The 21,619-nt window shown below is 38.8% G+C and overlaps 1 protein-coding gene across 1 annotated transcript in view; it reads right to left on the bottom strand.

Moving 5' to 3' along the window:
- IMPG2 (interphotoreceptor matrix proteoglycan 2) overlaps nucleotides 1-10,804 on the bottom strand; it is a 90,468-nt gene extending 79,664 nt beyond the window's left edge. Inside the window, exons 1-2 of the mRNA XM_060197117.1 lie at nucleotides 10,723-10,804; nucleotides 10,084-10,335 (exon numbers count right to left, since the gene is read on the bottom strand). Of these exons, the coding sequence (XP_060053100.1) occupies nucleotides 10,084-10,335; nucleotides 10,723-10,804 (334 nt within the window). The remainder of the gene's footprint in view (nucleotides 1-10,083; nucleotides 10,336-10,722) is intronic.
- Nucleotides 10,805-21,619: the final 10,815 nt, after the last annotated feature.

Raw genomic sequence — 21,619 nt, 5'->3', positions numbered from 1 at the left:
CTCACTCTCTCTCTCTCTCTCTCTCTCTCTCTCTCTCTCTCTCCATCTTTATCTCCCCCTTCTATCTCAATTTCTCTCTGTCTCTATTCAATAAATAATGAGATAAATAAGCAAGTAAATAAAACAGTAGAGGGAAAGAAGAAAACAAAAGTAGTGAGGCAGAAAGAAGGATCTAAATAGTCAGAAACTAAGAAAGTTATTTTTTCACTTCAAGATCAACAAATGCATATCAGGTAGCACACTGAATTAATTAGAGGCCCTGGTTCAGAGAACTAAAGATCTAAATTCTTGCCCTAGTTTTTGCCATATAGTCTTAACAACGACTAGAACACCTAGCCACTCAATAATTCAATCCACAGAGCTGTCTTGATCTTTTTTATTTTTATTTGTTTATTGAATATAGACAGAGAAATTGAGAGGGAAGGGAAAGACTGAGAGGAAAGAGGCAGAGATGCCTGCAACACTGCTTCACCACTAGTGAAGCCTCTCCCCTGCAGGTGGGGACCAGGGGCTTGAGCCTGGGTCCTTATCTTTCATTTAAATAGTGCATCGGGGATTCATGTATGAGTGGTATCACCTCCCCTAGCCAACTTTCTCATTCTTTGTTTTGGAGAGAGAAATAGGAGACAGAGAAGAGAGCAGGAGGAACAGAACCAGAAAAGAAGCCACCATAGCACCACTCCACCATCCATGAACTCTCCCCACAGGGTGTCTGAGCTTGATTCCAGGGCCTTCACATATAAGAAACACATTCTGGGGAGTCGGGCTGTAGCGCAGCGGGTTAAGCGCAGGTGGCGCAAAGCACAAGGACCGGCATAAGGATCCCGGTTCGAATCCCAGTTCGAACCCGGCTCCCCATCTGCAGGGGAGTCACTTCACAGGCAGTGAAGCAGGTCTGCAGGTGTCTCTCTTTCTCTCCCCCTTTCTGTCTTTCCCTCCTCTCTCCATTTCTCTCTGTCCTATCCAACAACAATGACATCAGTAACAACAACAATAAAAAAAAAAAACAAGGGCAACAAAAGGGAATAAATAAATAAAATAAATATTAAAAAAAAAAAAAAGAAACACATTCTACTAGAGGAACTAGATAGTTCACACGGAGTTCTTTTTATTCTGCGAGATTACAAATACCTCTTCTGGGGCGGGCAGTAGCGTAGCAGGTTAAGCGCACATGGCCCAAAGCACAAGGACTGGCTCAAGGACCCAGGTTAGAGTCCCGGCTCCCCAGCCCCATCGGAGAGTCACTTAACAGGCGGTGAAGAAGATCTGCAAACAGACTTTAATGCTTGAGGCTTTCAGGTCTCAAATTCAGTCCCCCATACCACCATAACCCAAAGTTGAACAGTGCTCAGATTTAAAAAAAAGTAAAGGAAATGATATAGACTCCTATTAACAAATGGTATAAAACTTAAATCCCTGGAGGCCAGGGGGTAGAGCAGCAGGTTAAGTGCACACAGTACGAAGTGCACAGACCAGTTTGAGGATCCCGGTTGAAGCCCCCAGCTCCCCATCTGCAAGGGGGGCAGCTTTACAAGCAGTGAAGTAGGACTGCAGGTATTTATCTTTCCCCATCTCTATCTTCTCCTTTTCTTGTCCTAACCACAACAACAGCTATAACAACAACAAAGGCAACAAAAATGGGGGCGAGAGGGAAATACTGCCTTTTCTAGAAAGACTCTTATCAGTGAAATCTCATGAGCTGACTGTGGTTGAAGATCTCTTCCTCACCTCAAGCAACTGAAAAGCAAATAGGGAGACTTGAGCCTTTCTTCTGGTCAACCTGAATGGTGATGAAAGTTCAATCTAAACAATAATAGAAAGAAAGTCTAAGATCCTACATAGCACCCTATGCCAATACCATCTAATTGTCAAATCCTAACAGGCCTTTACAACAAGACTAGGAATGACAGTGGTTTTACCTAATCCATACAAATGAATAGAATGCAAACATACTAAGGAAACAGAGAAATTAACCCAAATCAAGACAAAACCTGGGGGAATTTGATACTGCAGCAGGCTAAGTAAATAACCTCATGAAAACTTCAAATCTTGATGCTCACTGAAATTAGAAGACCAGTGGAGGTGGGGGAGAGGACTATAACAAAGATGACAAAAAGGGGGCCCAGAATTCTACTTCTAGGCATGAAAATAATCCCGTGTTTACCAACTAATGAACAGGCAAGCTAAGTGAAGTGTGGTATATGCATATAAGAGAATGTTATCATTTTCTCATAAAAGTAACCTTCTGATACCACAGCATTAATCAGCTTTGAAAACATTATTCTAAATGAAAGAAGGCAGTCAGAGACGATCATATGTTATCCTATTCATATGTCATGTCCAGAAAAGGCAATTCTATAGAGACAGCATACTCCTGGTTGCTTCAGCCTGGCAAGATGAGCAAAAGAGAGCAAAAAATAAGAGGTAGTGAAATGCTAAAGGGAGCGAGGTGATGGAATTATCCTAAACTGAGTATGATGATTATTGTACATTTCTTTGAATATACTAGTAAGGAAGTGAAGGACAACTACAGAATGGCTTCACTCATATACAGTATATAGAGAATAGACTACATGAATATGAAAAAAATTGTCAACCTATATCTAAGACTGTGGGAAAACTATAGTGGTTATCTATGGGTGGTAGGAATGGGAACACAGACCTTTGGTGATGGAAGTGGTGAAAAAAAAAGAAAGTCAATAATTCTATACTTTAATGAATAAATAGTATGGTATGTTAATTATATCCCAATAAAACATTATAAACACAGTTGCCTCAAAAAAGGCAATAAATAACATCATTAATTTATCTGGTAGCATTACAGTTGTGAGTTATCTGACAAGAAGTTCCAATTATTTGCCTTAGAGTAATACAATTTAGAAGGGCTGGGGAAAATAGTATAATGGTTGTATAAAAGACTTCATGAGGTACCGAAGGTTCACATTCAATGCCCAGCTCCACTATAAACCAGAGCTGAGTATTGCTCTGGTTTAAAAAAAAAAAATAGAATTTACAATACTTATATTTTGTTAATGGAGAAATATTGAGGGTGGGGGGGAATTGGAGTTTCCATGAATCTTAGAAAGAGGAATAAGGGAGTCGGGCAGTGGCACAGTGAATCGATTAAGCACATGTGGCGCAAAGTGCAAGGACTGGCGTAGGGATCCCGGTTCGAGCCCCCGGCTCCCCACCTGCAGGAGAGTCGCTTCACAGGCGGTGAAGCGGGTCTGCAGGTGTCTATCTTTCTCTCCCCCTCTCTGTCTTCCCCTCTTCTCTCCATTTCTCTCTGTCCTATCCAACAACAAACAACATCAACAATGGCAATAATAATAACCACAACGAGGCTACAACAACAAGAGCAACAAAAGGGGGAAAAATGGCCTCCAGGAGTGGTGGATTCATGGTGCAGGCACCGAGCCCAGCAATAACCCTGGAGGAAAAAAAAAAAAAAGGGAAGAAAAAAATGTAAAAAAAAAAAAAAAAAAAAGAAAGAGGAATAATAAATAGGACACTGTAGTCCATAAAATCAAGAGCAATTTTTGGCACAATTCTAGGGAAAGAAGATCTAATGAAGGCAACTAAGATCAATGCTACATACTTCACGATTAGGCCTTCATGAGTTCGGAAGTTGTGCTTATCAATTTTCATGTAGCATTTAGTTAGTGCTGAAGACAACTTTCTACTTTTGAGATGGTAACTCTGTAAATACCTCTTTTCTGACAAAAGTACCATTCATCACTGAGGTGGAGGAAGAATGAGAGGAGGAAGGAGAAGAAGACTAGTGGGACACTAATGGATTCCAGACCTTTCATATTTTTCTTCAGTCTCTGAGAGCAAGGCGAAGTATTTGTTTGTTCCTCTCCTTTTGTGCTCAGTCACCCTGTTTGGAGGCCTCTTCTCTCTTTTATGTCATGGTTCTCAACTTACTTGGGGGGGGGGGTACCTTGAGCAGAATACAGTTGAAAAAAATTTCTACCCAGGGGTCGGGTAGTAGTGCAGCGGGTTAAGCACACATGGAGCAAAGTGCAAGGACCAGCTTAAGGATCCCGGTTTCAGCCCCTGGCTCCCCACCTGCAGAGGTGTCCTTTCACAGGCAGTGAAGCAGGTCTGCAAGTGTCAATCTTCCTCCCCTTCTCTGTCTTCCCCTCCCCTCTCGATTTCTCTCTGTCCTATTTCTACCCTTTTCTGTTCCAAATTAATTTTTATCCCTTCTTCTCTCAGCAAGAACTTCTGGAATAAATACCACCATGTTCGGTAGGGAAAAAGAAAAACTTAGCTCCCTTAGCTCTGCTGTAAGCTGGAGAGTGCTGGGCCCCTGTATAGTAATACATAGATTTCTAACTTTTTCTCCTTTCTTTGTATATTGGGTTCAGAGATTACACTATGTGTCTGTGTGAATATGTACAGTTAACATTTACCAACATGTATCTGTCAACTTTCTCTTATTTAAAAAATGAAAAAAAAAATCTTAACAAAATGAGGCTTAAAAGGTCGGCAAAGGAATGTAAATTGGTTCAACCTCTGTGGAGAGCAGTCTGGAGAACTCTCAGAAGGCTAGAAATGGACCTGCCCTATGATCCTGCAATTCCTCTCCTGGAGATATATCCTAAGGAACCCAACACACCCATCAAAAAAACATTTGTGTATACCTATGTTCACAGCAGCACATTTTGTAATAGCCAAAATTTGGAAGCAACCCAGGTGTCCAACACCAGATGAGTGGCTGAGTAAGTTGTGGTATACATGCACAATGGAATACTACTCAGCTATCAAAAACGTTGACTTCACCATTTTCAGCCCATCTTGGATGGAGCTTGAAGACATCATATTAAGTGAAATAAGTCAGAAGCAGAAGGGTGAGTATGGGATGATCTCACTCTCAGGCAGAAGTTGAAAAACAAGATCAGAAGAGAAAACAGAAGTAGAACTTGAACTGGAGTTGGTGTTTTGCACCACAGTAAAAGACTCTGGGGTGGGTACGGGGGAGAATACAGGTCTAAAAAGGATGGCAGAGGACCTAGTGGGGGTTGTATTGTTGTGCTGAAAACTGAGAAATGTTATGCATGTACAAACCATTGTATTTACCGTCAAATGTAAAACATTAATCCCCCAAGATGACAGTTTTAAAAATTCCCCCCATAGATAATTTGAGCAGAGCCATTTGAAAGGGGAAACAACAGAACCTATAGGATTTTACTTGAAATTTACATTCTCTATTATAACTTTGTTCCTATTTATTTCTAAATTTTCTTTTTTGTTCACTGGAAAGATGCCCAGTTTTAAAAGGATAAGAGTATACACAGAGATGTGTTATAATAAACCTAAATGTGTATGTGTACACACACACAAACACACACATTCTCATTCATCTTTCTTTATTGCATTCCCATTCTCTTTGAAACTTACCATATCTGGCTTATGTCCTATACAGAAAGGCCATGTTAATGTATTTCTATTTAAAAAGTAATTAGCAAAGGAAATAAAAACACCTATCTAAAGACAACTTTTACGCCTATGTTTATAGCAACATAATTTGTTATGTAGCCCAAACTTGGAAGCAGCCTGGATACCCAACAACAGTTTAGTGGCTAAGAAAGTCATGAAATACACACACACACACACACACACACACACACACACACACACACAGGAATATTATTCAACTATTAAAAATGGTGAAGTCGGGCCGGGCGGTAGCACAGCGGGTTAAGCGCACATGGCAAGGTCCATTATAAAGATCCTGATTTGAGCCCCTGGCTCCCCACCAGCAAGGGGTTGGCTTCACAAGCGGTGAAGCAAGTCTGCAGGTATTTATTTTTCTCTCCCTTCTCTGTCTTTCCCTTCTCTCTCAATTTCTCTCAGTCCTATCCAATAACAACAAGCGCAACAACAATAACAACAACAAAAAAAAAATGGTGAAGTCATCTCCTTTGCCTCATCTTGGATGGAACTTGAAGGAATCATGTTAATTGGGGGGAAAAAAAAAAAGATCTAATACTGGATGGTCTCACTTATAACTTAAGAAACAAGGATGGAAAGGTAAAGCTCAGACTGGGTATGGTGTGTTGCACCAAAGCAAAGAGGTCTAGGGAAGAAGGGGAAGGATGGGGGTATAGAAGGTATTGGGTTGTGCTGGGTGCCTGATGGTGGGAAAGGACCTAACCTGGGGGTGCGTGCTCTGTGAACACCTAAAATGAGGAGATATAGAAATTGTACCCATCTCAAGAACTAGACTGCTGTAAGCCATAAGTCCCCAATATAATGAATTTTTAAAAGTAAAAAGAGGGAGCTGAGCAGATTGAGTGCACATGTCACCATGTGCAAGGACCCAAGTTGGAACCCACACTTCCAACTTGTAGAGAAGAAGCTTCACAGGTGCTAAAGCAGGTCTGCAGGTATTCTCTTTCTCTCTACCTCTCTTTCTCCCCCATCTCTATTTCTGTCCTATAAAATAAAATAAAAGGGATAGATAAATAAGAAAAAAATGGCCACCAGGAGCAGTCGAATTGTGGTGCTGGCACCAAGCTCCACCAATAACTGTATTGGAAATCAAAAAAAGAGAAATTATTGCTTAGTAGAATTCAACAGTCCCAAAATGCAATCTAAAAGTATACACCAAAAACATCATTCCACTTAAATAAACAAAAAAATCAAATATATTAAATTTATGTATATCTGGCACTACACTATTATCTGAAAAAAATGATCCTTTTGCTAAGGGGAAAGGGAAAGGACAATCTAGGGGAAAGTAGAGAAGATAAAGTAGCAGCTCAGACTGGTTTCATTTTGTTCAGTGTTCGAAAGTAGCAGATGCTCACTAAACAACTACTGAATACATGTATGAATGAAGAGATGTTCACTAAAGAACTACTGAATAAATGTATGAATGAACAGATGCTCACTAAATAACTACTGAATAAATGTATGAATGAACAGATGTTCACTAAACAACTACTGAATAAATGTATGAATGAACAAGCCTGATTTCAGTAATATTTCATAATCTGAATATGGGCCCCAGATCACATCAAATCAATGGGGTTTACAGTCAACAATATTGATATACCTTTCCCATATTTAGGAGCTACTCTCTTCCCTGATACAGCTTTCTGGTCCTTTTTCCAGCCATGGCATCATCTCTCCAGATAATAACTTGGGTCCACCTACTTATCAGATGTCAGGCTCAGAAAAAAAATAAATTTAAAAACACACTAGTAGTCATGGGCCCATTGGAATATAACTAAAATAGGACTACTAACAATCTATAAAACAGAGACACCCCCCCCACAAACTCTTCATCTGCACTATTCCAGCCTTTAGGTTCATGATTAATCAACAGGTTTTTTTGGTTTTTTGTGGGGTTTTTTTGGCTTTCTATGTTAACTCTTCTTTCAGCCACCAGGTTCCAGATGCTACCATGATGCCAACTGGACTTCCCTGAGTAGAAGACCCCACCAATGTGTCCTGGAGCCCCATTTCCCCAGAGCCCTGTCCCACTAGGGAAAGAGAGAGACAGGCTGGGAGTATGAATCTACCTGTCAATGCCCATGTTCAGCGGGTAAGCAATTACAGAAGCCAAACCTTCTACCTTCTATACCCCATAAGGTCCCTTGGTCCATGCTCCCAGAGGGATAAAGAATAGGAAAGTTCTCAGGGGGAGGGATGGGATACGGAGTGCTGGTTGTGGGAATTGTGTGGAGTGTACTTCTCTTATCCTATAGTTTTTGTTAGTGTTTCCTTTTTATAAAAAGGAAAAGCCTAGACCAAGTAGATTAGAAGCTTCCAATAGCACAGCTATATACAAGATACTGGGTACTGTCCAGCAAACCATAACAAAGGGACTTTTCAAAGTTAACCCAATTAACAAATAATGTGATGATAATATTAACTATTGAGTGTCTTTTTGAACCCTAAGACAGCAGGAACCTCACATCTTCACTATAAAGCCCCTACTTCCCCCAGTCCTGGAACCCTTGGATAGGGCCCACTTTCCCGTATGCATCTCCCAATCCAAACCAAATAACATTGCATCTGCCGATCACAACCTAACCAAAGCAACGATTGCTACCTCAACATGCTTCACCTCAGAATGTATCCAGAGACTTCACGTGTGGAATGACAACCCTTCAGCTTCATTACTCGGGTGAGACCTTTCCTTTAATAACACACTCTAATTTCATCTCAGGTAGTTCACTTTCTAACAAAGTCCCATAACCTAGATATACACCAGTTTCTGTGAGAGAGAGCTTATGTGCACACGTATCCATAAACTACTGCAAAATATATACCTGAAAGCAGGACTACACTAGAGTTTGCAGTGAGTACCTCCCTAACACTTCCTCTCCACTATTCCAAGCTTGGGATCCATGATTGCTCAACAAATTATTTGGCTTCATATGTTAACTCTGTTTTCAATCACCAGGTTCCAGATGCCACCAGGATGCTGGCTAGGCTTCCCTGGATTGAAGACCCCACCAATGTGTCCTGGAGCTCAGCTTCCCCAGAGTCACACCCTACTAGAGAAAGAGAGAGGCAGACTGGGGGTATGGACCGACCAGTCAACGCCCATGTTCAGCGGGGAAGCAATTACAGAAGCCAGACCTTCTACCTTCTGCAACCCTCAACGACCCTGGGTCCATGCTCCCAGAGGGATAGAGAATGGGAAAGCTATCAGGGGAGGGGGTGGGTTATGGGGATTGGGTGTTGGGAATTCTGTGGAGTTGTACCCCTCCTACCTTATGCTTTTGTTCACTAATCCTTTCTTAAATAAAAAATTTTTTAAAAAAAATTTTAAATATTTCATAATCTATCAATATTGCCACTTCAGCGTACTAGCATTACATCTTTTTATTAAATATTGAATAACACAAAGCAATGTTGGGAAGTCTACCAAGCATCTATGGGATGGATACATTATGGTCAGTGAAGCACTGTTGGTTGATAATATAAACCAGAGAGGATAAACTCACAGAACAAAATGGTATGAGATCAAGGATGATTAATTTTAAATGAAGCAAAATCCTACTTTTCTTACTACTTGGTCAGTTGTGAGAAGTACCATCATTTTAGTCTTTTAAAGTTTTACATGTACCAACTAAAGCAAGAGTGGGAAAGTTTTTTTTTTCTGTCAAGGGTCATTTGGATACTTATAACTTTATTTGAAGCCCATACAAATTATCACCTTAAAATTTAGCATGGAGGGGCCAGGTGGTGGCGCACCTGGTCGAGCGCATGCGTTACAATGCACAAGGACCTGGGTTCAAGTCCCCGGCCCCCACCTGCAGGGGAAAGCTTCACAAATGGTGAAGCAGGGCTGCAGGTGTCTCTCTGCCTCTCTCCCTATCACCCCTTTCCCTCTCAACTTCTGTCTCTATACAACTAACTAAATTAAAAAAAAAAAAATTTAGCATGGAGTCTTGCTATGAAAAAAACCTCTGTTTGCCTTGACAGGGTCAGACTAAGTGATTTTTGTGAACAGCACACAGCCCACAGACTAGAAATTCTCCATCCCTAAACTAGAACATAAACAATATTAATATCTAGAATGTCAACACTCTAAAAGTGTAACATATAGGAACATTTATAAAGAAACATTTATAACATTTATAAAGCTAATTATTCAAATAAGTCAGGTAAATATATTCTATGAGCATCTTTGTACTAAATACTATAATAAAGATACAAAAATTACACCTAATCTAGTACTTATGACACACTTAAAGAGATTTAAACCAGTCCAGGGTAGATAGTGTAATGGTTATGCAAAGAAACTCTCATGCCTGAAAGACTCCAAGTCCCAGGTCCAATCCCCTGTACCACCATAAACCAGGGTTGAACAATGCTCTGGTAAAAAAAAAAATTAATTAAAAAAAATTTTTAAACCATTTCCTCTGAAAACAATGTAAACTTTCCTCTGAAGTTAAATGAATACTATGTTCCTTGCCAAGTTCTGTTCCCATCACTAGAATAATAGTTGGCTGTCTGTCTAAATTTTCACAAACTTTGAGTTTAGTGATTCATTAAATGTGATAGAACCATGTTGGAATTTTATCACAGAGTCCCAGGGTTTGGGTATTTGCTTACCTCGGACTTTAAAATATTTCACATGGTTTGCCACAGCCTCCGTAACACTTTCATCTGGGCAAAGTTTTATACCATTAGGAAACAGAGTAGAACGCCTTCTTCTGAGCAACCACTGTCTCTCAATTTCTCTGTAGTCCAGGGGTTGTTTCTCTTTAGTAGTTAAAGAAGGATCCATAGACTCTAAGTCAGTCAGGAGAAAAGAAATTGCACTCTTGGGTTCTTGGCTCTCTTCTAAGGATAAATAGGCTTGTGCTACACAATAAAAGCATAAACATGACTTCTGATGATTAGTGAAGCTATAAAATGAAAGATAACAAAGAAAAACTGACATATAAGCCTCATTTGAATTCTGAAATCAATTCTCAGATTATGGACCTGTATACCTAAGAAAATATATTTAATTTTTTCTCCATTTTCCCCACTCCTTTAAGACTGTTACTGAAGCATACGTCCAATTTCAACACAAGAACAGAAAGGGTGAGACGAGGAATTGCTGAAAAAAAAATATTTTAAAAAGCTTTTAAGTTTGAAGCAAATATCAGATTACTATAACATTTTATTTGATTTCCTACAAATCACATATATTTTGAAAGCATATACTACAGATATAAGATTAAAACAATACAAAATTTTAAATACCTGTTAGTGACATGTCTCCTTTTATCAGAACAAATATCAAAATACCAAGAGAAATCTTGCCCAAATGAGAAAACATAATCATTTGGGTCAAAACCAAAGCTAGGAGGCGAAGTCGAGATCCTTAAAGCACTCAGACCTTTAAAATTCCAACAACAGATTGTTACAGGAAAGGTCTAGCATTTTAAAGTTTGAGAATTTACAACCATTCCAAAACTATTATAAACTGGCTTAAAAAAAATAGCGTCCTACAAAGTACTTCTCATTCCTTTTCTGAAATAATCAGCATGCTATGAAAGCAAGAGAGATAAGCTAATTAGAACAGATTGGGGGTGGGAATTTTATTCTAATCTAGGCAGCTAAGCTCTTTACTAGCACTCCTCTTGCCTTTAACAAGCAATACACTATTTTAAATGTTTCACATATAAGTCAAAGTTTTGCGATTTTTTTTTTCTGAGTCTATTAGTCAAGCCTGATAACTTCACAAGTTCTCTGGGTTTTTCTAGGGCTTATAATGTGTATAACACAATTGTCTATACTCATCTACTTCAGAGACACAGAGCTAAACACAAAATGGGGCTTTGTCCTCTTTTGGGGAGCTTCCATCTTTTATCTTAAGAAACTAGTCTTTCACTAAATTTCCTTCCTTATCTTTAAAAATGGAATAGGAATTGTGAAGCAGTCTTATGAAAAAACTGTTATGAGGATTAAATTAGTTAACACAGGGAAATGCTTGCAAATGCCTACCACATACTGAACACACAATATAAATTATAACTATGTGACAACTTTCTTGATTAATTTTCTCTTAAATGTGAATTCAGTGTATCTATCTGCTGAAGCAAGTCTTAACCAAGAAAGAATGAACTTTGAAACCAGATACATTTCTTTGTGCTAGGACAACTACTAATAGGAAGCAACTAAGTTAGTCAAAATATCCACAGAGGCTAGAAATTGCTATCAGATAGTGATGAGTTTTTACTTTTTTAATCTTTTAAATTATCTTTATTTATTGAATAGAGACAGCCAGAAATAGAAAGAATGGGGGAAGACAGGGAGAGAGATAGAGAGACACCTGCAGCACTGCTTCACCACTTGCAAAGGCGAGGACCAGGGGGCTCGAACCTGGGTCCTTTGGGTCCTTGTACATTGTAACATGTGCACTCAACCAGGTTGTATCACCACCCAGCCCCGAGTTTTTATATTTTTATGGCTCTGGAAAAGTTTTATTTTTAAACATCTAAAACACATTTCTCATGAGAATCTGATACTAAATTTAGCTAAATCATTTTCAGTGGTTTTTTTTTTTTTTTTTAGCTTTAGGAAAACCTTGTCAGTTATACTTAGATGTAGCTTCATGTAAATTATATTTTCATCCATTATACTGTTTTGCACCCTTTTATCCCAAATAGATCAATCAAACATAAAATTAGTAAGGCAACTTAACTAATCTAAATAATCTTCAAATATACATGCATAGAAGCTTTTTTTTTTTTTGATAGGATAAAGAGAAATTGAGAGGGGAGGGGAAGATGGAGAGGGAGAGAGAAGGATAGACACCTGCAGACCTGCTTCACCACTTGTGAAGCCACCAGGGGCTTGAACCAGGATTCCTGCACGGGCCCTTGTGCTTCATACTATGTGCATTTAACCCTCTGCACCGCCACCTGGCCACCACATAGAATCATTTTTTAAGAAAATTGTTTGTTAAAATTTACTACTGAGAAAAAATATATATGGAAATTTTTACCAGTTAAGTCATATTTTAAGAAAAGCTTCACATCGATAACTCAGACCAAGTTTGTTGAGGTAACAAGAATAATTGGAAATTATTTTGTTTAATACCCTAGCTCAAGAATACAGGAAATCTGAGTATCAGAAGATACTCTGAGAATCATATTCTGGAAACATTTCAAACTTTGAAAAAGAAAATCTGGAAGTCTGGGCAGGGATAGATAACATAATGGTTAAGCAAAGAGACTCTCATGCCTGAGGTTCCAAAGTCCCAGGTTCAGTCCCCTGTACCACCATAAATCAGAGCTGAACAGTGCTCTGGTAATAATAATAATAATATAAAAATATTTTAAAAATAAAATCTGGAAATCTTAATTTTCCCACTTAGTATTTGATTTTGATAAATTATCTAAGCTCAGTGAACTATTTTACTTACGAAAGAAACCAGGGATGACCACCAGAGTTGATACAAAAAAATAGAAAATATATAAATTATTTGTAAGTTAATGTCTATTACTTGTCCTTGTTTGTTTTTTTGTGTTTTATTGGGGGGTTAATGATTTACTGCAGTTGTCTACATATGGGCACAATTTCCCAGCTCTGCATGATGGACATCTGCAAAATACTCTCACCCCCAACCTTGGGCCCCAGTCTCCCAACTCAAGCCTCCCTCCTCCATTTCTTCCCAAGAGTTCCTTGCTTTGGTGCAGTACACCACCCCTAATTCAAGTTTCATCCCATGCTTTCCTTTTCTGACCCTGTCTCCCAAATTCCATCTACAGATGAAGTCATTCAATATTCATCCCTGTTTTCCTGACTCTTCCTACCCAACACTTTTCCTTCAGGTTCTATCCAAGGTGAGTTTGTGGTCTAATATCTAGATCTGTGATAGTTGGAATTGCTTCGCCAAAATTGGTCACTTCGCTCTATTCATTTGCCTTCCCTTTGCAAACACTTGTCTTATATTTCAAATATTCACAAAATCTTTAAAAAAAAAAAATGCATGTCTTGGGTTTCTCTTTTGTTCAAGTTCCAAAAGGAAATTTTCCAAATTTGAACTAATTATTTAAAAACAAATAAATAAAATAAAAAATAATAAAATTTAAAAGATTAAAGAAAAAGTATACTGTTTATATAGAAAATAGACTTGCTGTAACAGGAACAGAATGAGGTAGATAAATTGTGAATGAAGACTGAAAATATTGCAGTAGATTATGGAATACCTTGAGTATTTTACCAGTAATTTTGGATTTCTTATAAAAGATTATTCAGGGTAGGGAATAGCACAGTAATTAATGCAAAAGACTTTGGATGCATGAGGCTCAAAAGGCCCAGATTTAATCCCTGGCACTACCATTAGTCAGAGCTGAACAGTGCTCTACTAGGAAAAAAGAGAGAGAGAGAGGAGAAATAGTTGATCTAACAATTATTGAGGAAAACCTCTTTGACTTTTTATTTAAATATTATTTTTAGGAAATATATCAAAATCCCACCTGATGGTATTTGAATCTTATTATACATCAAGAGATGCCCCCAAAATTATATGCAGACAAACTATGCATAAAACGTAATGCTTTACCCACCTGCAGGAGGAAAGCTTCATGAGCAGCGAAGTAGTGCTGCAGGTATCTCTGTCTCTGTTCCTATCTTCTCCCTTCCCTGTCTCTATACAATAAATAAATAATAGGAAACTTAACGTTTTAAAGATAACGAGATTCCTTTAAGATAACCAGATTCCTACATCCATGCCTTAACACCAAATCAGGTGAGAATTAGAGAATCATTGATTGGATCAAAGATTTCTAAGTGTTAACTATTTGCTACTAGCATACTAAATATAGACAATACTAAGTGTTTAAGGTTTTTTCTTTCTTTTTTTTAGGAAATTAGTCTAAAGGAATAAATATATACACAAATAATGAAACAGAAATGATACAAGAATATGGAGAAGCAAGACAAATATCTCAGCTGGTATTGTATGCCTGAGGTTCTTGGTTTGATGCCTAGCACAGCATGCATTAGAGTGGTACTCTATTTCTTTCATTCTCTCTCATATGAAATAAAATAAATGCTTCTTTGGAGTGGACTATATGCAAGTTGTAATAGGAGAACAGGGAAGGGGTGAATTACTTTGTTTGAGCAAGTATATCAAGTATATGGAGTAGTAATATTTGAGTGAGATTTTTAAGTAATGAAAGAGTACGCTATGAAGAGATAATACCAAGTGTAAGACAGGAGGTATGGAGCGGAAATGTTGCCAGGCCCATTCCTCACAACCATCTATGATATTGGGTTTTTATTTATTTATTTTTTTATAAAGTGGAAATATTGATAAGAGGGGTATATTTTCATACAATGCCCACCCCCAGAGTTCCATATCCAATCTCCTCCCCTGACAGCTTCCCTATTCTTTATCCCTCTGGGAGTATGGACCCAGGATCACTGTAGGGTGCTGAAGGTGGAAGGTCTGGCTTCTGTAATGGCTTCTCCACTGAACGTGGGCATTGGCAGGTCAATCCATACACCCAGCCTGTCTCTCTCTTTCTCTAGTGGTGCAGGGATCTGAGGAGGCAGGGCTCCAAGACACATGGTGGGGTTGTGGTCTGCCCAGGGAAATCAGGTTGGCATCATGGTAGCATCTGGAACCTGGTGGCTGAAAAAAGTTAAGATATAAAGCAAAACAAATTGTTGACTAATCATGAATCTAAAAGCGAAAAATATTACAGATGAAGATTTGGAGTCTCCATTTTGGAAAAAGCTAAGGTCTATTTTAGGTATATTCCAAGAGGCCCATTACTTTACTAGTTTTTGCCAGTGCCTGACATAATTGGCATTTTTTTCTTTAGCTCAGTAAATTTCCAGAGAAACAGTATCAAAGAAAACACAAGATCATTACCTACTAAGAATAAAATTAAACTTGATGTCAACTCGAAGTAGTTAAGGCATAAATGGATAGTTATGTCTAACTAGAAAGTAAGTGACCTTAGAAAGATTAGAATAAAATGTAAGTTGGGGGGCCAGGTGGCACATCTGGTTAAGTGCTCATAGTGCACAAGAACCCAGGTTCAAGCCCCAGGTCCCCATCTGCACAAGGAAAGCTTCATGAGTGGTAAAGCAGGGCTTTATATCTCCAACTCTATCTCCCCCATCTCAATTTCTCTCTGTCTCTATCCAATAATAAGCTAATAAATAAATAATAGGGGAGTCGGGTGGTAGGGCAGCGGGTTAAGCGCAGGTGGTGCAAAGCGCAAAGACTGGCGTTAAGGATCCCAGTTCGAGCCCCCAGCTCTCCACCTGTAGGGGAGTTGCTTCACAGGTAGTGAAGCAGGTCTGCAGGTGTCTGCCTTTCTCTCCTCCTCTGTCTTCCCCTCCTCTTTCCATTTCTCTCTGTCCTATCCAACAATAACTACAACAATAGAACAAGGGCAACAAAAGGGAATAAATAAAATAAATATTTTTTTTATTATGTATTTTTTTTTCCCCTCCAGGGTTATTGCTGGGCTCGGTGCCTGCACCATGAATCCACCGCTCCTGGAGGCCATTTTTTCCCCTTTTTGTTGCCCTAGTTGAAAATAAATATTTTTTAAAAAAGAAATAACAGCTTAAAAAAAAAGAATATAGGTTGGAACCAGAGTACTGTTAAAAGTCTAAACCTGTTTTTTCCCCAAACTTGAAATAGAGCTGATTAACAGACAAACTTTCTCAAAGTCCAGTCATGACTTTAAAACAAAACCTTCCATCTCTTTGATTCTAAGAACTGTGAAATTAAACATAATTTTGCTGGGGGCCATGTGGTGGTGCACCCGGTTAAGTGCAAGGACCTGCACAAGGGTCCTGGTTTGAGACCTGGCTCCCCACCTGCAGAGGGCCTGATTCACTAGTGGTGAAGCAGGTCTGCAGGTGTCTTTCTCTCTCTTTTCTGTCTCCTCCTGTTCTCTCAATTTCTCTCCAGCCTACCCAGTAAAATGAAAGAAATGGTCACCAAGAGCAGTGGATTCGTAGTGCCAAGCCCCAGCGATAACCCTGGAGACAAAAAAGAAAAAAGACCATTATCTTCCCTAGGAAGACTTTCTTTGCCCAAAGACAATCTGATCAACATCCATTAATTTTTCTCCCAAGATAAGAGGCAAGGAGCTACAGATTGGAAGAGAAGTCAAACTCTCCCTATTAGCAGATGATATAATAGTTATATAGAAAAACCTAAAAAATCCAGCAGGAATCTTTTAGAAATTATCAGGCAATATAGTAAGGTGTCAGGCCACAAAATTAACATACAAAACTCTGGCATTTCTCTATGCAAAGAACAAGTTAGAAGAAGAAATTCAGAAATAAATCCCTTTTACTATAGCAACAAAAACAATAAAATATCTAGGAATAAACCTAAAAGAAGTGAAAGACTTATATACTGAAATAGAAAAAGACACAAACAAGTGTAAAGATATTCCAGGTTCATGGATTGAAAGAATTAACATCATTAAAACGAATATATTACCCAGAAACCATATACAAATTTAATGCAATCCCCATCAAGATCCCACCCAATTTGCTTAGGAGACTAGAACAAAAGCTTCAAATGTTTATCTGGAACCAGAAAAGACCTAGAATTGCCAAAACTATCCTGCGAAGAAAGAACAGAAATGGAGGCATTACACTCCCAGATCTCAAATTGTATTATAGGGCCATTGTCATCAAAACTGCTTGGTGTGGGGGTATGGACTGACTTGTCAATCCCTTGTTCAGCTGAGAAGCAATTACAGAGACCAGACCTCCTACTTTCTGCACCTTATAAAGACCATAAAGTCCATACTCCCAGAGGGGTAAAGAATAGGAATCTTTCCAATGGAGGGGAGAGGATATGGAACTCTGGTGGTATAAATTGTATGGAGATTTGTACCCCTTTTCTCCCACAATCTTGTCAATCATTATTTAATCACTAATAAAAAATAAAGATCAATTAAAAAAAAAAACTGCTTGGTGGGAGTCCGGTGGTAGCGCAGTAGGTTAAGCACATGTGGTGGTGTGAAGTGCAAGGACCGGCCTGAGGATCCTGGTTCAAGGCCCCGGCTCCCCCCACCTGCAGGGGAGTCACTTCACAGGCGGTAAAGCAGGTCTGCAGGTGTCTTTCTCTCCCCATTTCCCCTTCCTCTCTCGATTTCTCTCTGTCCTATCTAACAATGACGATATCAATAACAACAATAATAACTATAACTACAACAACAGTAAAACAAAGGGAAAATAAATAAATAAATAAGTAAAGACAAAAACAAACAAAAAACCTGTTTGGTAATAGAATATAAACAGACATACTGAGCAGTGGAATAGAATTGAGAGCTCCAGAAGTCAGCCCCGACACCCATGGACATCTAATCTTTGACAAAGGTGCCCAGACTATTAAATGGGGAAAGCAGAGTCTCTTCAACAAATGGTGTTGGAAAAAATGGGTTGAAACATGCAGAAGAATGAAACTGAACCACTATATTTCACTAAACACGAAAGTAAATTCCAAGTGTGTCAAGGACTTGGATGTTAGACCAGAAACTATCAAATACTTAGAGGAAAATATTGGCAGAACTCTTTTCCATCTAAATTTTAAAGGCATCTTCAATAATACAAATCTAATTACAAAGAAGACTAACTTAAAAATAAACCAATGGGACTATGCCAAATTAAAAAGTTTCTGCACAGCAAAAGAAACCACCACCCAAACAAAGAGAGCCCTTACAGAATGGGAGAAGATCTTTACATGCCATATATCAGACAAGAGGATAATAACCAAAATATTTATAAAGACTTCACCAAACACAGCAACAAGAAAACAAATAACCCCATCCAAAATTGAGAGGATGTGCACAGAATATTCACCATCGAAGAGATCCAAAAGGCCAACAAACATTTGAAAACATGCTCCAAGTCATTGTCAGAGAAATGCAAATAAAGATGAGATACCACTTCACTCCTGTGAGAATGTCATACATTAGAATAGGTAGCAGCAACAAATGCTGGAGAGGGTGTGGGGTCAAAGGAACACTCCTGCACTGCTGGTGGGAATGTCAATTGGTCCAACCTCTGTGGAGAACAGTCTGGAGAACTCTCAGAAGGCTAGAAATGGACCCACCCTATGACCCTGCAATTCCTCTCCTGGGGATAATCCAAAGGAATCAAACATACTCATCCAAAGAGATTTGTGTCTACATATGTTCATAGCAGCACAATTTGTAATAGTCAAAACATGGAAGCAACTCAGGTGACCAACAACAGATGAGTGGCTGAGCAAGCTGTGGTATATATAAACAATAGAATACTATTCAGCTATTTTAAAAAAGTGTAAATAAATGGCTTGCAAATGAAGATGTTAAGTTTGGCATGAATATCTGTAATGACTAGAGCTAGAAAGTGATACACCCGCTGTTTACTAGAATATTATAATAAATAAAGTTGATTTAAAAACAAAACAAAAAAAAGATAAGAGGCAAGGAGAGGGAGAGAAAGACACCACAGCAACAGACTTTTTTTATTTTATTTTTTTTTAATATTTATTTTATTTATTTATTCCCTTTTGTTGCCCTTGTTGTTTTATTGTTGTAGTTATTATTGTTGTTGTCGTTGTTGGATAGGACAGAGAGAAATGGAGAGAGGAGGGGAAGACAGAGAGGAGGAGAGAAAGATAGACACCTGCAGACCTGCTTCACCGCCTGTGAAGCGACTCCCCTGCAGGTGGGGAGCCGGGGTTTGAACCAGGATCCTTATGCCGGTCCTTGTGCTTTGCGCCACCTGCGCTTCTTTTTTTTTTTTGCCTCCATGGTTATTGCTGAAGCTGGGCTCTTTCTTCCTTCCTTCCTTTTTTTTTTTTTTTTTTTTTTAGAGCAAACTTTCCTTTAATGGAGTGAGGGCCTGGTTTGAATCCAGATCAGACAAATCGCAAAGCAGCACAATATCCAACTGAAATATTTTGACAACCCATACCATCATTACCAAATACACACATATACCCCTTAGGTTGAACTCCCACCTGTGCACACAAAGAAATTCTATGATTTTTTTTTAACTAGAGCATATTAAAATTGTTAACATAATTATTTCCACCATTAACTCACAAGTAAACACAGTCATTTATATCGTTATACATAGCAAATTGCTTGCTAGTAGTATATGCTCAAAAACATTCCCTAGTGTAACAATCAGCTTAATGACATACTTAATAAAATAGAAAGGACAATTAACCAGAGCATCAGATGCCATGCACATTATCCAACTGTGTGATGCTAGGTATCACACAGTTTCAAGTTTTATTTACAATCAGAGATAGCTATGTATAGGCTTTGCAAGTCCAAGGTCCCAGATTTGATCTCCAGCCTTTTTTCAGTAGAAAAATTATTTACTAAAAATAGAGACCATGTCTCTTCATGATATTTTGTGAAGATGGCAAATATGGGAAGTTATAATGAAAAAACCTTATTTTTCCCCAAATCATTTTATCGGAGAATTAATGGTTTGCAGTACAGTTGTTGACACATGGGTACAGTTTCTCATCTCCCCATGCTTTGTGTCTATAAAACATTCCCACCCCCAACTCAGGCCCCTTTCCACCATCAAGCACCAAGGTTTCAAGTCTCCCTGCACTGCTTCTCTTATCCACCTCCCCAGAGCCCTTTGCTTTGGCACAATACACTACATCCACTACAGTCCAAGTTGTACTCTGTGTATTCCCTGTCCTTGTTTTCAAAGTTCCGCCTATTAATGAGATCATCTGATAATCACATTTTTTCTTATCTCACTTAACATGATTCCTTCAAGTTCCACCAGATAAGGCAAAGGGGCTAACTTCATCAGTAGCAGCTGAATAGTATATGTATATATATACCATAACATCTCTAGCCACTCACCTGTTGCTGGGCATTTGGATTGCTTCCAAGTCTGGACTATTACAAACTGTGCTGCTATAAACATAGATGTTCACAGATCTCCTTGGATGGATGTCTCTGCTCCCTTTGGATATATCCCCAGGAGAGGAACTGCCAGGTCATAAGGTAGGTCCATTTCTAGAGTTCTGAGAAATCTCCATTTGTTCCACAGGCAATAGACCAATCTGCGTTCCCACCAGCAAGGTAGAGGTGCTCCTTTCCCCTCACACCTTCACTTAACACTTGCTGATTCTATCTTTTCTAGTGAATGACATTCCTATAGATGTAAAGTGCCAATTATTGTCATTTGCATTTTTCTGGTAATCAGTAACTTTGCACTTTTTTCATGTCTGTTGGCCCTTGGATCATTTATTTAGTAAAGATTCTGTCCACCCACCCAACCCCCATTTTTTTAATAAATATTTATTTTATTTATTCCCTTTTGTTGCCCTTGTTGTTTTATTGTTGTAGTTATTATTGTTGTTGTCGTTGTTGGATAGGACAGAGAGAAATGGAGAGAGGAGGGGAAGACAGAGAGGAGGAGAGAAAGATAGACACCTGCAGACCTGCTTCACTGCCTGTGAAGCGACTCCCCTGCAGGTGGGGAGCCGGGGTTCGAACTGGGATCCTTATGCCGGTCCTTGTGCTTTGCGCCACCTGTGCTTAACCCGCTGCGCTACAGCCCGACTCCCCCAACCCCCATTTTTTAACAGGGTTGTTTTTATTGCTGAGTTGACTAAGTTCTTTAGGTATTTCAGTTATTAGTCTTTTGTCTGATATATGGCCTGTAAAGATCTCCCATTCCTTAGGGAGGGGTTCTCTGATTTGCTGATGGTTCCTTCTATTGCACAGAGCTTTTCAGTTTTGATACAGTCCACTGGATCATTTTTTTCTTTTCCTTGCAACGGGACTTGAGTTGTCAAATGTTTTTAAAGCTTACATCAAAAAAGTGTTCTGTCATTGTTTTCATCTAGGTATTTGATGGTTTGTAGTCTAACATCCATGTCTTTGATCCATCTGAAGTTTACTTTTGTGTGCAGTGAAATGTGTTGGTCCAGATTCCATTCTTCCAGTTTTCCCAATACTATTTGTTAAAGACTCTCCTTTTTCCATTTAATGTTTTGGGACCCACTATCAAATATCAGATAACCTTAAAAAAATGTAGACAACCATAGGTGACAGGGTTTAGTTATTCTCAATATAATAAGGCCAAAGCTGAGTGGTGCTCTACTAGATGGGTGTCATAAAATAAATAAATTTGAAAT

Source organism: Erinaceus europaeus, chromosome 9 (assembly GCF_950295315.1).
Source record: "Erinaceus europaeus chromosome 9, mEriEur2.1, whole genome shotgun sequence".
NCBI classification, from domain to species: Eukaryota; Metazoa; Chordata; class Mammalia; order Eulipotyphla; family Erinaceidae; genus Erinaceus; species Erinaceus europaeus.
The sequence above is the reverse complement of the archived record's forward strand: the minus strand, read 5'-3'. Positions and strand labels throughout refer to the sequence as shown.